This window comes from Neoarius graeffei, chromosome 2 (assembly GCF_027579695.1).
Source record: "Neoarius graeffei isolate fNeoGra1 chromosome 2, fNeoGra1.pri, whole genome shotgun sequence".
Classification (NCBI taxonomy): Eukaryota; Metazoa; Chordata; class Actinopteri; order Siluriformes; family Ariidae; genus Neoarius; species Neoarius graeffei.
In genome coordinates this window covers 37,959,354-37,975,312 of record NC_083570.1, presented here as the reverse complement: position 1 = coordinate 37,975,312, position 15,959 = coordinate 37,959,354, and the positions used below count along the sequence as shown (strand labels likewise).

The 15,959-nt window shown below is 42.9% G+C and overlaps 2 protein-coding genes across 8 annotated transcripts in view; one reads left to right on the top strand and one right to left on the bottom strand.

Moving 5' to 3' along the window:
• The window catches only part of sesn1 (sestrin 1), a 131,285-nt gene extending 128,834 nt beyond the window's left edge, over positions 1–2,451 (top strand). For all 3 annotated transcript variants that reach the window (XM_060914149.1, XM_060914148.1, XM_060914151.1), the window contains one exon: positions 3–2,451. In XM_060914149.1, the coding sequence (XP_060770132.1) occupies positions 3–89 (87 nt within the window). In that variant the 3' untranslated portion in view covers positions 90–2,451. The remainder of the gene's footprint in view (positions 1–2) is intronic.
• armc2 (armadillo repeat containing 2) overlaps positions 1,763–15,959 on the bottom strand; it is a 27,868-nt gene continuing 13,671 nt past the window's right edge. For 3 of the 5 annotated variants that reach the window (XM_060914143.1, XM_060914146.1, XM_060914145.1), the window contains exons 8-18: positions 14,578–14,768; positions 14,354–14,456; positions 13,973–14,229; positions 9,271–9,416; positions 8,809–8,908; positions 7,701–7,971; positions 6,052–6,174; positions 5,853–5,966; positions 5,635–5,767; positions 5,397–5,536; positions 2,642–2,836 (exon numbers count right to left, since the gene is read on the bottom strand). In XM_060914143.1, the coding sequence (XP_060770126.1) occupies positions 2,685–2,836; positions 5,397–5,536; positions 5,635–5,767; positions 5,853–5,966; positions 6,052–6,174; positions 7,701–7,971; positions 8,809–8,908; positions 9,271–9,416; positions 13,973–14,229; positions 14,354–14,456; positions 14,578–14,768 (1,730 nt within the window). In that variant the 3' untranslated portion in view covers positions 2,642–2,684. Of the gene's footprint in view, positions 1,810–2,641; positions 2,837–5,396; positions 5,537–5,634; positions 5,768–5,852; positions 5,967–6,051; positions 6,175–7,700; positions 7,972–8,808; positions 8,909–9,270; positions 9,417–13,972; positions 14,230–14,353; positions 14,457–14,577; positions 14,769–15,959 lie in introns of those variants that run through there. The other 2 variants (XM_060914144.1, XM_060914147.1) reach the window with 2 other exon arrangements.

Below are 15,959 nucleotides of genomic sequence, written 5' to 3'. Positions count from 1 at the left end.
AGGTCCATGTGAATTTGCTTCTTATGGAAGCGCGCATGCAGGCAGAACTGCTCTATGCTCTAAGAGCCATCACTCGCTATATGACATGAAGTGCTATTACCATTTCTCTTTGTAATTTCATGGTTATTGTTGTTGCTTTTGTGGAACACATCAGTAAAAGTAAAAACAACAAAAAAGAGGAAAAAATAGAAAAAAATAAAAGAAGCCCTAAAGTGGAGGATGACACCTATCATCTTTCCAGCGGACACAGAAAATAAAATTAAAAAAAAAAAAGATGAAAGGAAAAGAGAGAAGTCGTCTGAACCTATTTGTTGACTGCTCACTTGACCTGCAGTGCTGAAATCCAGCAGCAGAGGGCGATCTGTTTGCAAAAACATGTAATGGGGAAAGCCTGAGACTGCCAGCTTCTGGAAGTTAACCCTCCATATAGTGTTTCAAATGCATCTGGATGAAGATGCTCCTCAGATGATTATTATTATGAGATGAAAGGAGAACCAATTACCACAACTCCAGTATCGTATCAGTGCAAGCAGTGTGCACTCTCTTGCCTTTCTACTCTTTGTGGTTTTGTTTCTCATTTTTGTATTGTTTTATTGTAGTGCAGGTGACTAGAGCAAAAAGCATTAGTGAAGCTGTGTAAACGTGTGCCTAGTCATGTGCAGCACTGGAGCTAAACGCAGAGGTGCTGTTCGTTAATGCTGCTTTTTTTTTTTTCAACTGAGAGGCAATTGTGAGCCTCAAAACACCCAAACCATTACCAATTTCATAAGCTAAGGTGTGGGATGTGAGAGGGAGTGAGAAATGAAATGACTGTGTGAGAAGAGTGTGTGTGTGTGTGTGTGTGTGGTAAAGAGAGAGAGAGATTCAAAAGAAACAGCTGTCTGAGCCCTTGTTTTTGGTTTACTGCAAGTTACCACTCTGTCTGTACTTACCGGTGTGTGTTATATATGGAAAAAGAAATAAATCTTATAGCCTTTTTTGGTATTTCAGGCATAAAAAATATCAAAGCACTTTGTTTCTGAAATATCAACATATGCTTCAGCTGTCATGTAGCTTTTGTGCGTGTGTGTGTGTGTTGGGGGTGGGGGTTAATGACCATTATCCTAAATTCACTTTGTGTTGTCTGACTGATTGATCGATAGATTGATTTAAGGACAAAACCAGTCTTCCTGTTGCTGTCATGTGCTTCCTGTTTTGTCTGAACTCTGAACCCTTTCCCAAATCCTTCACCTGTCTTCCCTTATCACATGGTCATCTTTACGCTCAACAAGTGTTGTTGTGTTTTTTTTTTTTTTAAAGGGTTGTCATTGTAATATAAAAAAATACCTCCTGTTATGTCTCCTTAAGAATCTAAGTGCTCTTTGGTGAGCAGGATCTTATCGTGTGTAGTTGCCCTGCACAGGCTTCGACGCTTAGAGCCAGGCTCCCCAAATGATCATGACAGACACTGCTTGTTTTTCAAGAACTTCAAGGAGTATAACTAAGCAGTTTTTTAAATATTATTTTAATTGTTGTGAGTGAGTGTTTTAAGGAATATAGGTTCTGTGTTTACTTAAAATCATGTACTGCATTCTGATGGTGTCTGGAAGAGCTGGGCATAGAAGAGTGTTGAGAAAGAAAAGAGGGATGGTACTTTTTTTTGGAGATGTATGCCAAGAAGTAATGAGTTTTCTAAACAATCTTTAGAGACTGATGTCAGTTACTGACACTTTTATAAGAAAATGTTTAACAAAAAAATAAAGAAAATAGAACATTTTAATCTCTTTTGTATTACCTGAATTTTGGTAAATATTCTTCTTCTTTTTTTTCCTGATAAACAACATGAGCATAGAGATATCAGAGATAAATACCTCCAGTTGTGACAATTTAGTGAACAACTGTCTAAGTGTATTCATATCATTAAAAAAAAAAAAAACCTCTTAGCCTGTCAATTGGACACAAAACCCTGATATGGAATGTATGTTTAACCTTTTTACTCACCCACTTTCGTCACAAAGTTCATGAATTAATATCACAAAAAGGAAACATCGTTACAACTAATAAGTTCCTGGAAATGTTAACAGTTGAAGCACATCTCACCTAGAAGAAGATTGTGCTATGTAGTAAAAAGGCTCAGAGCAAATCAGCATGTTGGCTTCATAGCCCGCAGTGTTGTGTCATTCTTTGATTTATTTAACACGTTACTAATGTTTTAATTGGGATATCATAATAAACACTTATTATGCTTATGACGTACTGAATTATTAATTCTCTTCATGGGACAGTTCTGAGGTTTAGTGTTCTAAGATAATTGTACAGATGGTACCAGTAAAGTGTTCTTGTCGGGCTTAAAGATATGTTGGAGACGAAAATCCAGTGCCATTTTGTATCATTTTGCTGTAACTGTTTAACATGAGATCCTAACTCTGTCCTGTGTCCCTTCTGGTCTCTTTAATAAAGAGTTTGAGATCATCGCTGTGGTCCTGGATGTTCTTTGTTAAATATTCTTGTGGTATTTCTAAGACTGAGGAGGGTCTATGCAAAATGCCACATTGATTGATTGATTATTTTCTGTATTCAGTGTACTAATTTATTAAAAACAGTGGATGCAGGCAAATTCATAATAAATAAATTATAAAAGTTAAAGTGCAGGCAGCGTGTACCCTGGATTATTTCTTCTTCTTCCACACTTCAGGAATGCTTGATCAGGAAAGCTCACTGACAGGTTCTAGGATCTTTACGTATCTTTCCATGCGTTTCTTCAGCCTCTTGGCAACCGGTAAAAACTCCAGCTCCCAGCATGTCTCCTGGTAAGCCTTTATATCATCATTTGAGGACCACTGCAAAGCCTTCTGGTCTGTGGAAGAGAGGATGTGATAATTAACATTCTGTTAACTGGCACAAGGATGCAACCAACACCGTGCTTCATCAAATTGTGTTATAGAACATTACAGATAGGCAAATACATTACAATACAAAAAATTTTTAATACATTACAAATAAGTGTCAGATTTGTAGTAGTTGACACATTGGAAATACAACTAAATGCCCTTCCTCGCCAATCGCTGAGGACCCTGTTGAACTCTTGGGCTCAGATGATTGTGGCATCACTGGGATTCGAACCTGTAATTGCTGAACGATAGCTGTAGCACTATACTTAGGACAGGTTGAAGAAAATTTTTTAGGGCTCTGAAGATTCTGAGATCAAATCCAGAAATTTATGAGAAAAATGTTGGATATTCTCTGAGATTAAAGTCACAAATTTATGAGGAGAAAAAAACAATTGGAAAACTTGTATATAAAGTCCAGATCGCTTCACTGTGCAAATCCGAATCAATGTCATTACACCACAGATGCCACGGATGAGTCGAGAGTTATAGAAAATGCAGTCTTTCCTCTTCAATCGCGCAATCTAAAGAAGAAAGCACTAAGAGATTTTCAACTACATTTCCCAGAATGCACTGCAGCTAGGAAGCCAGGAAGGATGAGAGGGTTTTTTTTTTTCCCTTGTAAATTTGTGACTCGATAATCTCATCTCATCTCATTATCTCTAGCCGCTTTATCCTGTTCTACAGGGTCGCAGGCAAGCTGGAGCCTATCCCAGCTGACTACGGGCGAAAGGCGGGGTACACCCTGGACAAGTCACCAGGTCATCACAGGGCTGACACATAGACACAGACAACCATTCACACTCACATTCACGCCTACGGTCAATTTAGAGTCACCAATTAGCCTAACCTGCATGTCTTTGGACTGTGGGGGAAACCGGAGCACCCGGAGGAAACCCACGCGGACACGGGGAGAACATGCAAACTCCGCACAGAAAGGCCCTCGCCGGCCATGGGACTCGAACCCGGACCTTCTTGCTGTGAGGCAACAGTGCTAACTGCTACACCACCGTGCCGCCCCGTGACTCGATAATATCAAAGTTTTTTCATGTAAATGTATGGCTTTAATTCTGGAAATTCTGAGTTTGTCTATCAGAATATTATCCCATGCCTCAGCTCCTTTTTTAACCTACAATGGTCCTAATATGCCATTGTAGAACTGAACACTACCCTTTATTCTATCAACATTCACTGAATATAAGCATTCGCATGCTCTGATTGGCTACTCTACTACAAGGCTATCAGCTCATATACTGTGAGTAGAGAAAAACAAAATGGCGGAGCATGTTGCCGAACCAACCGAGGACAAAAAAAAAAAACTCTACTCAAAAACAAACCCCCAAAAAATACAAAAAGCAACAAAATATGGAATGAAAGTATTTGATGGTAAGAACATCCATCCATCCATTATCCATGATCACTTATCCTGTGCAGGGTCACGAGCAAGCTGGAGCCTATCCCAGCTGACTATGAGTGAGAGGCGGGGTACACCCTGGACAAGTCGCCAGGTCATTGCAGGGCTGACACACAGAGACAAACAACCATTCACACTCAATTTAGAGCCACCAATGAACCTAACCTGCATGTCTTTGGGGGAAAACCGGAGCAACCCCACACAGACATGGGGAGAACGTGCAAACTCCACACAGAAAGGCCCTCGGTCGGCCACTGGGCTCGAACCCAGAACCTTCTTGCTGTAAGGCGACAGTACTAACCACTATACCACCATGGTAAGAATGTATGTTTTTTTAATTTTTCAAGAATTGAAATGATTTTGTCGGACATTTTCTCAAACACACTTTTTTTTGGCAAAAAAAACTTTCCTTTTTTTGGCAAAACAGTCATTTACAAATATTCATTACCAATTAATATTTGGAGGAAACCTTATTTTCCTGTAACAAGTTTAGAGGATGCATGTGGAGAGACCATGTGTCCATGTGGAACGTAACTGAGATGCTTGTTGCAAAGCTGTTTTGGTGTTGATTTGGATGTTGGTATAGACTTGTTGAAAGATCTATTTACAACCAATTATTAACCTCCTGGCAGAGGCAACCGGCCAAAAATATCCTGCTACTTAGCAAAGTCAGTGTTGCCACCAGTTAATTGATTATGACACTTGATAAGCTCTAGAATCTTTTGAAAGCGTTGTGCTGAATGAATTTTTTATTAACTGTGTGTATTTTTCGCATGCGTTACCTGACATGTTCACATCGACAATCATTTAATTTGACTCAAAAGCTCGGCTTTGTAGCCCTGTGATGACCTGGCGACTTGTCCAGGGTGTACCCCGCCTTTCGCCCGTAGTCAGCTGGGATAGGCTCCAGCTTGCCTGCGACCCTGTAGAAAGATAAAGCGGCTAGAGATAATGAGATGAGATGAGATGAGCTCGGCTTTGTGAACAATTCTTGAAGGGTGCCAATAATTCTAGAGTTCTGGGCCTCACAGATTGGGACTAAAACGACTTTTTTTCAAAAACTGATGTTTCCTTTTGCATACTGAGGTTAAGGTTAGTTCATATTATCTCAGGACCTGAATAGAAATTAAGTATCTCCAGCAGCTCTTGTGCATACTCGTGCTGTCGGTCTTCAGTGCAGTTCCACAGCGTCTGGCACACCTGTGTAGCCAAAAGCCAGTCCTGAGGCCCAAAGTCCCTCAGACAAGCTATCAACCTGCGCAGAAAAGAAGAAGAAGAAGGAATAACAGGATACAAACAAAAATCAGTGGAGATGTGGGGAATTTACACAGCGTTGCAAATGGATCGGGTTACTTGTGGATGGCTCCTTCCTTGTTTATTATGGTTCTGTTCTTGGGATCCACACAGAGGTTTGTGAGGACACCGCATGCTGAGAAGCACACGTGGGGATTCTTGGAATCCAGCAGAGCCAGCACAAACTGGTGCACTGAGATACAACACACACACAAAAAAGTATAACTTTTACTACTCACCACCAAATCCTGTTAATGATAACAATTTTAAAAACACACCTTTGTTCCTAATGATAAAATGCTGTACTTCTTCGATCTGAGAGAGATTCCCGAACACACGTGTAGCCTCTAACACTGCATCCATATTTGAGCTTAATAACAGCCTCAGCAACACTGCACACATACACAGTGAGACCGAATAGGATTATTAGATTTGACACAAAAATGGGCACGATGTACATAGATTTTCTTTTCTTACGCTCAGAGACATGTGTGTGCCGGATGCGGACGACAGAACTCTCTCCTTGGTAGTATGACAAGTTGTTGATCGTGGTTGAAGCGTTTATTACTAATTCGGCACTCTCCTCCACAGACCTGACCTCTGAAACACACAGGTTAAAAAAAAAGTGAGAAAGGGAATTAAATGTTGATCGTCAAACAAAACAAATCCTCATGGTGTGCGAGATGTACCCTGTATGTTTTCAGTTTTAATGATATGTTTTTTAATAATTTATATTAGATTTATCCGATGATGTGTTGATGATGACGTCCCCACTGCACGCAAATAAATCAAACAAAACCTTCTCAGGTGGTTTGGAAACAGTTCATAAGTGTTTCATTGTGACTCGTAATCCTGATATTGAACGAAAATGAATATTACAGCACACGCCTGAGCACTGCAGCATCCTGTTCATATACAGAGTTGTGGTTTGCATTGTCAATTTCGGTGATACGCTGCAAGTGCGTGAGCCATTCCGGAGGCATGTCTGCTGCCGAGAACATCTCGCGCTGTTTGTCTCAGTTTCTTTTTCCATCTGGGTTTAGGTCTTTCTCTTATCATCATAAAAACAGGAAGTTATTTTAATTTACCAGACAAATGCCAGATGTGTGAGAACGAGCTCGATCTTCCTAAACGCTTACTTTCACGCACACTAAATTCAGTGCATTTTGCCCGGACTGAGATTTTAAATCAAATAGAAAAGAGATTTTTTTTAAAAATGGAACTGCTGATAAACGATCTTTTTATTTATCTTAACAGGAAATGATAATCATTTGTTCACCTTTCCCCAGCCTGTGCAAAAACTCCCATGCACGACTGAAAGTGGCTTTTGGTCTGCACCTAAAAACCACAATGTTTCTTTTCAGTGTTTCGGAAATATGTGAAGAATAGGAAGGTGTGTTTGTCAAAACAGACTTCGGGAAATGACACCAGTACAGTTAGCCACTTCTTGTTATCTTGCAGCACTGTATGCAGCTTCAATGCTGGGAATCATTTCTGGGAAGCAGTGCATTTATCCACGACAAAATGTTTACGGTTGTTGCAAAAGTGTGTGCTTGTGAGGTTAGAGAGGGAGAGAAAACAAACTGCTTAGACAATTGTCCTCCATGCTTTTAGAGCAGGAAATGATTAGAGCACTGTGCAGTGGTATAAATATAAAAATAATTGGTCTAGCACGGTTTTATATATATATATATATACACACACACACATCTCATCTCATTATCTCTAGCTGCTTTATCCTGTCCTACAGGGTCGCAGGCAAGCTGGAGCCTATTCCAGCTGACTACGGGCGAAAGGCGGGGTACACCCTGGACAAGTCGCCAGGTCATCACAGGGCTGACACATAGACACAGACAACCATTCACACTCACATTCACACCTACGGTCAATTTAGAGCCACCAGTTAACCTAACCTGCATGTCTTTGGACTGTGGGGGAAACCGGAGCACCCGGAGGAAACCCACGCGGACACGGGGAGAACATGCAAACTCCACACAGAAAGGCCCTCGCCGGTCACAGGGCTCGAACCCGGACCTTCTTGCTGTGAGGCGACAGCGCTAACCACTACACCACTGTGCCGCCCATATTTATATATATATATTGTGTGTGTGTTTATTCTTGCTTACCCATCACTTTCAGTAGCAGCTGCACACACAGTGTATTGGCTGCCAGTGCCATGCCTACAGTGGGGTGAATGGACAGGTTGGCCAACACTCGAATCAGCTTTATCAGGATGTCCTCATCCTCATGCGGAGGATTCTTAAGGGTGTGCAGATAGCTCTGGAAAAGCTCTAAGAGAATGTTGATGGAGTTTTCCTCCTTATACACTCTCTCTCTGGCATCATTGCTCCTTGCTGCCAGGTTTCCTAATGTGAACAGGAGACGCACCACCAATGCCTACAAATGATACAGAGAAATATATATGTGTGTGTGTGTGTGTGTGTGTATATGCTTGGACTTGCTACATATTGAGGACCAGTAAAATGTGTCTTTTTTACCAGAGTTAGCACATTTTTGGGAAGTGAGGACATTTTGGCTGGTCCTCACTTTTTTCAAAGGATTGCTTGAGGGTTAAGACTTAGCTTTAGGGTTCAGGTTAGGCATTTAGCTGTGATGGTTAAGGTTAGGGTAAAGAGCTAGGGAATGCATTATGTCAATGAGTGTCCCCACAAAGAGAGAAGTACAAGAGAGAGTGTGAGCGTGTGTGTGTGTGTGTGTGTGTGTGTGTGTGTGAGAGAACAATTGTAACTGAACTGAACTGGGTAGAAGGTTGCATGGCTTTACAGGGTGTCATGATCCTAAATCCTTGATAAATATACAGTATAAAGTAGTACCGAAGTACAAAAATATTTACTGTACCAAGAAACACACTTTAAGAGCATGAAAAACTTCAGATCAGGGTGGCTTCAGTTGACTTTAACGTATAAGCCATTCCATCTTTACCTAGAAGGAGACCGAGCTCAAAATGCTCCCTGCAATAAGGAAGTCAAAAAGGACAGCATGTTCAGACAGAAGGGCTGTGGGTGGGGGTTTTTGTCTTCACAACACTGAATGCAATGTCTTTTTTTTCTTTTTCTTTTTTTTTAGTTTTAACAAAACAGATTTCATTACACTCAGAGGAAGGAGGGCAGTTAAACATTTTGGGACTAGAAATACACAAACATACTTGTGTGTGTGTGTATGTGCATGCACGCACATACATGATTTTAGCATACATATGTTTTTTGGACTCACCTGTTTCCTGCTATGTTTGCACAACAGGACTAAAAATAACCTGTAGCTGCTCAAAGTCTCGGTTAGCGCATAGCAGCACTCAGCATAGGATGACAGTTTGCTGGAAACACACACACCAAAGGAAAAAAATATATATATATCGACCACGTTATATTGTGATTGAGCAGAAAAAAACCCAGTGCTATGACAACATAATAATGCTCTCATTAACACTCATCACGGAAAGCTGGCTGACTAAAGAGATATATAGCGAGAGCTAAGGCTGAAAATGAAATGGATGGTGACTGATTCTGTTATATGGACACAAACAAGCCTGAACGTTAGTACCTTTAACTATAAAGGTAAGATAGTAACTCTGTGACATACTGTATATGACAAAAAGTTATTACAAAACCTTATCTGTTCTGAGGGTCATTACTAGATTTGTATGGAACATCAGGTCACACCATGTGTCTCTCTCACCTAAATATCCTGGCTCCATTAAGGCAGATGTCTTGGTCTTCTTGGTGATGATCCATAACGGCACACAATATGGAGAAGATATCGTTGGACAAAAAGGAAGAGCGGGACTCAGACAAGTCGGCCATATTTCGCAGTGCTGCTGTCACCTGCAAAGGCGTTGAGAGGTCAAAGTCATCAGAGAAATAAGGATGCTCAAACTTTAGCAGAAAAACAGATGAAAGTCTGAGTGCACGGTGTATGTATGTGTGAGCATCTGGATTAAAAATTAGCCATACCTTTGCTTCAATATAATATTCCATCCATCCATTATCTATAACCGATTATCCTGTGCAGGGTTGCAGGCAAGCTGGAGCCTATCCCAGCTGACTATGGGCAAGAGGCGGGGTACACCCTGGACGAGTCGCCAGGTCATTGCAGGGCTTACACATAGAGACAAACAACCATTCACATGGTTCATATGGTCAATTTAGAGTCACCAATTAGCCTAACCTGCATGTCTTTAGACTGTGGGGGAAACCAGAGCACTCAGAGGAAACCCACACAGACAACATGCAAAGTCCACACAGAAAGGCCCCTGTCGGCCACTGGGCTTGAACCCAGAGCCTTCTTGCTGTGAGACGACAGTGTTAACCACCACACCACCATGCTGCCCCTCAACGGAATATTATCACACATCACATCACATCACATTATCTCTAGCCGCTTTATCCTTCTACAGGGTCGCAGGCAAGCTGGAGCCTATCCCAGCTGACTACGGGCGAAAGGCGGGGTACACCCTGGACAAGTCGCCAGGTCATCACAGGGCTGACACATAGACACACACAACCATTCACACTCACATTCACACCTACGGTCAATTTAGAGTCACCAGTTAACCTAACCTGCATGTCTTTGGACTGTGGGGGAAACCGGAGCACCCGGAGGAAACCCACGCGGACACGGGGAGAACATGCAAACTCCGCACAGAAAGGCCCTCGCCGGCCCCGGGGCTCGAACCCAGGACCTTCTTGCTGTGAGGCGACAGCGCTAACCACTACACCACCGTGCCGCCACGGAATATTATATGTGATTAATCTCTTTGTTCAAGGTTTGGATCACTGATTAAGAGTCGGTTGGGAATATCTGTCTGGCCTGTTCATTCTCAAAGTACCCAGACTTCCACCTGATCACAAGATAGGAAGAGTTAAACATTTTTATTCCTTTCATTTTGGCATATCACTACAGTGACATGGCCACTCTGACAGCTTCAGCCATCAAAGTCTCTAGAAAACATTACAGTAATGGTTTCCCATTGCCTTCTACTGGATTATTATAGAGGTTTTCTCCTTTCAACATTCAGACTCACACCTATGGACAATTTCCATCTATCCATTATTTGTAGTCACTTATCCTGTACAGGGTCACAGGCAAGCTGGAGCCTATCCTGGCTGACTATGGACAAGAGGCGGGGTACACCCTGGAGAAGTCAACAGATCATCACAGGGCTAACACAGAGACAAACAACCATTCACACCTACAATCAATTTAGAGTCACCAATTAGCCTAACCTTTATGTCTTTGGGGGAAACCAGAGCACCCAGAGGAAACCCACACAGACACGGGGAGAACATGCAAACTCCACACAGAAAGACCCCCACCAAGCTCAAACCCAGAACCTTCTTGCTGTGAGGTGACAGCGCTAACCACTACACCACCATGCCACCCGTTTCTTCCTTACTACTACTACTACAGAAAAAAGGCATCCAAGAGCCTGAAGAAACAAGCTCAATATGTATCAGAGAGAGAGAAAAACAAGCCAAGGAAATGAGCAGAAAACAATCCAACACATGTTAGGACCCTGAGTGACCCCACCCTTCCATGTTGTCCAGTTTGGTTTGAGTCTAGAACGATTCTGAGAAATGAAGTATCTAGGCGGAGTTCGCTGACTGCCTGTTCCTCCACTGCCAAAACCTCTGAGGGAAATATAGCATGTCGACAACACAAACCGAGCAGCACAGTGGTGTAGTGGTTAGTGCTGTCGCCTCACAACAAGACGGTCTGGGTTCGAGCCCCGTGGCCGACGAGGGCCTTTCTGTGCGGGGTTTGCATGTTGTCTATGTGGGTTTCCTCTGGGTGCTCTGGTTTCCCCCAAAGACATGCAGGTTAGGTTAACTGGTGACTCTAAATTGACTGTAGGTGTGAATGGTTGTCTGTGTCTATGTGTCAGCCCTGTGATGACCTGGCGACTTGTCCAGGGTGTACCCCGCCTTTCACCCGTAGTCAGCTGGGATATGCTCCAGCTTGCCTGCGACCCTGTAGAACAGGATAAAGCGGCTACAGATGATGAGATGAGACAACACAAACCATCCAAGCATTTCTGCTCATAAAGAAGGAGTCTCTTTCAGTATGAGAATCCATATTATATTCTGTCTACCAGAAGAACTGCAATGATTCTGGATGGAGGTAATGACATGAAGTTTAAAACACTGTCGTTATCACGGAATATAATGATTATTTTGCATGCATCACGTGTCATTGAATCTGATACATGAATAAACACCAGCGTTGTAGTCGAGTCACTAAACCTCGAGTCCGAGTCCAGTCCAAGTCAGTAAAAAAAAATTCGAGTCCACTATTGATCGGAGTTGAGTCCGAGTCAAGTCCAACACTCCAATCGCACCATTTGACAGTGGCCGTTTTAGCGCCATTAAACATTAGTTTGTTCCTGAACAGGTAAATGTTCATTCTCTTTATCAGGGAGTGTGAAGTATTCTGTTGGAGATGGTTGGGAGACAGACGTAAATGCAGAAGGTGTGTTTATTAATACAAGTGAAGACAGGTAAACAATCCAGAACAGCAGGCAAAATCGTAAAATAGTGAAACAGGCAATCGGTCAAGCAAGTCACAAACAGGCTACCGTAGACTCGGCAGATTCAAAGATGAGAAACAGGAAATCAGGGATCAGGAAACCAAACAAGGAAATAAGGCTCAGTAATGTGTCAGCAACGCAACTCAATACTTTGCAAAGTGAGTGCAATTTCACAGTTTTTATATAGGCATACTGATTGTGCCTTAATCCTGTGCAGGCGTGAGTCGTTTACGGTGCGCGCGCGAGAGTCTGCTTGGCGCGTGCGCTGTCCAGAGTGCGCCCGAGAGTCTATCTGATACACGTGCCAAGGCACACAGGTGTGACACTCTTACACAAAATTAGTACAAAAATTAATGTAGATATAAATATCTCATCTCATCTCATTATCTCTAGCCGCTTTATCCTGTTCTACAGGGTCGCAGGCAAGCTGGAGCCTATCCCAGCTGACTACGGGCGAAAGGCGGGGTACACCCTGGACAAGTCGCCAGGTCATCACAGGGCTGACTTGACAACCTCAAGGTTCTTCTGAGCAAGTTTCAAGTCACCACCTTAACCTCTCTGGCGCCACCAACAGCTCAAAGTCGCGGGTGCAAGTCGCCGGTACCCCTTTTCCACCAAATCAGTTCCAGGGCTGGTTCGGAGCCAGTGCTGGTGCTGGTTCACAACTCGTTCAACTTGCAAGCCAGCTGAGAACCAGTTTGCTTTTCCATAGCTCACGGGGCTAAGCGGAGCCACGTCATTACGTCACTGTATACGTCAGTTACGTCGCTATATACGGAAGTTTACGTTTGCATAAACCTTGGCGCGAATATCAAAGCAAAAACAACACGGAAGAAGCAGCAGCGGCAACAACAACAACAATAATAATAAATTACTTCGCGTTTGTACAGCTGCGGCTTCTCGTCGCTTAAAAATGGCGATCTTTCGCGGTCTTGTTATTGGTGTTGGTCTTAACAACTCCGCCCCCCCGCTGACATAAGCGGTTCTTTCCTCTGGCCCAGCAGAGAGTTGGTGCTAGCCTGGAACCGTTTTTTCTGGCCCCAGAGCCAGTTCTTTGTCAGTGGAAACAGAAAACCCAGTTCCAAACTAAGCACTGGCCCCGAACCAGCCCTGGAACTGCTTTGGTGGAAAAGGGGCAACAGACAACCATTCACACCTACGGTCAATTTAGAGTCACCAGTTAACCTAACCTGCATGTCTTTGGACTGTGGGGGAAACCGGAGCACCCGGAGGAAACCCACACGGACAACATGCAAACTCCGCACAGAAAGGCCCTCGCCGGCCACGGGACTCGAATCCGGACCTTCTTGCTGTGAGGCGACAGCGCTAACCACTACACCACCGTGCCGCCCCAGATATAAATATCTTATGGCAAATTATTATGGCATGTTACCCAAAAAATAAAGAAAAAATCCAAGTCCTCGTCTTTATTTTCCGAGTCCTAATGCAGTTAATGCACGAGTCCGAGTCATCAGTGCTCAAGTCCGAGTCGAGTCACAAGTCCTTAAAATTAGGGCACAAGACAGACTCGAGTCCGAGTCCTGGACTTGAGTACTACACGCCTGATAAATACACACACCCCATTTGTGTAGAAATACAGGATGTTCAGCATAGCATGAAAAGGTCAACACTATGCGCCTACACATCCTTTGAGTAGCCTAAACATTTGCATGCAGAGTGTCATGCAGGAAGCTGTCTCTGCAAGTAGGAAATGTTCTATATATTCTGGATTGACACAATGAAAGGTGTATTCGTCATCAAATTTATAAATGAGGCTTTGGAGTGAGTTAGTGAATAGTTTAGATTGTTTTGTAGATTATTTTGCATCATTGTAGGCATTTGGAAGCTACTCACCTGTCCCAGTATATGTACTGTGATAGCATGCTGGCCCTGTCCTGCTAATGTGTGATGATCATTGAGGAAAGCTTTAGGGTCTGTTAAATGAAGAAGTCGCTGAGAGAGTCGGAGTGAGATTGCAATAAAGTCTTTAGCTAGGAGCAGCTTGGCGATGGTGCGGTTCCCTGAGAGGAGCTTTAGGGAGCCCATGCAGTACAGCACAGTCTCTCCACTGCTATTAAGATCCTCACACCGTATCAGTGAGAGGACAGAATCTGATACATAAATACACAGAGAGAGAGAGAGAGAGGGATAAGCTGACTGTTAATGCAGTTAGTACCTGTAAAGGCAGTTAATGACTGATCAGAGTGAATGAGTTACACGGGAACAGAGACTCACCTATAACAGGGTTGTCCTGGAACAGGAAGTCATTTCTGGAATTCCGACTAATTTTAAAGACGAGCTTGCAAATGTTTAGCAAGTTGTTTCCACTGACATTAAGCTGAAATTACACATCAGATAAGATCCGTGTTACCGTCAAGAAACTTTAACGCTCTTCATTTAAACTCAATACATCTTTTAAAAGCAAATTTTAGCAAGTGTGCCTTCAGTTGTCTACTTACTGCAAGTATTGTTTTAGCTAGGGTTAGGTTTAGCTCGTCTGATCCCAAATCGATCAGTCGAAACAGTGCCCGGAGAATGGAGGACCTTTTTTTAAAATGCCTTCCCAGCATGCCTTTCTCTGCCAGGACGCAATGGAGACTGGCGCAGGCATCACAAAGACGCTCAATAGTCTCCTTTGGCACGATTCCTCCTAAATGTACACAAGTTACAGATCTAGAGATATACAGAGCTCAGAGAAAGAATTTCTGGTATTACAGGGTGAGCACACAATTCTTACATTGGTCTGTGGGTATGATGAATAATTTATGATGTGTTTCACTTTTCAATCAAGTTATTTTTCACTTTTCGACTCGGATTGAACACCAAAACAGATCTCTTGCCATTTCACTGACATTTATCTAACACCCACTGATAGAGTTAATCTTGGGCCCTCAGTCTTGTGTAGCTTTCATGTTTGCCTATTCATTTTGGAAAAACAAATGAGTATGCTCTGATGATTAACCTATTTGCAAGTTCAGCATCACGACAGTGTAAAGTAGAAGTGATGAGGTTTCAAGAGCTATTTTGAGTCAAATAAATGTTGTCCCACTCTTCTGGTCTTGGCTACTTCGTCTTGTCCTGTCAGGTGACATTGCACCACTCAACAGTTTGTTACGCGTGACCTAAGAGGCACTTGTGCATGATGAATACTTGATATTTACCTTTCAAATGAATTTCCATTTAAAAGTGCTTAAATATTAACTGCCATTAGATTTTATTTCATGGTGCTGTCTCTCATTTCTGTGCTTTCCTTTTGGAAGTTCAAGGCTTTGGCAAACCCAGTACAAACCTGTTTTTTTATTCCTTAGGAATCAAATTTCATATTTTCTTTCTGTCTGTTCTAGAACACAGTCTCCAAACCAGGACATTTAACACACACACAGAGAGAACTACATTACTTTCCTGATAAAAGAGTAGGACTAACTATACAGTACACAGAATTGATTCATTTAATTCAGTGATAGAATAGCAATTAAATAATGAAGGCTAATATACGGCGGCACGGTGGTGTAGTGGTTAGCGCTGTCGCCTCACAGCAAGAAGGTCCGGGTTCGAGCCCCGTGGCCAACGAGGGCCTTTCTGTGCGGAGTTTGCATGTCGTCCGCGTGGGTTTCCTCCGGGTGCTCCGGTTTCCCCCACAGTCCAAAGACATGCAGGTTAGGTTAACTGGCGACTCTAAATTGACTGTAGGTGTGAATGTGAGTGTGAATGGTTGTCTGTGTCTATGTGTCAGCCCTGTGATGACCTGGCGACTTGTCCAGGGTGTACCCCGCCTTTCGCCCGTAGTCAGCTGGGATAGGCTCCAGCTTGCCTGCGACCCTGTAGGACAGGATAAAGCAGC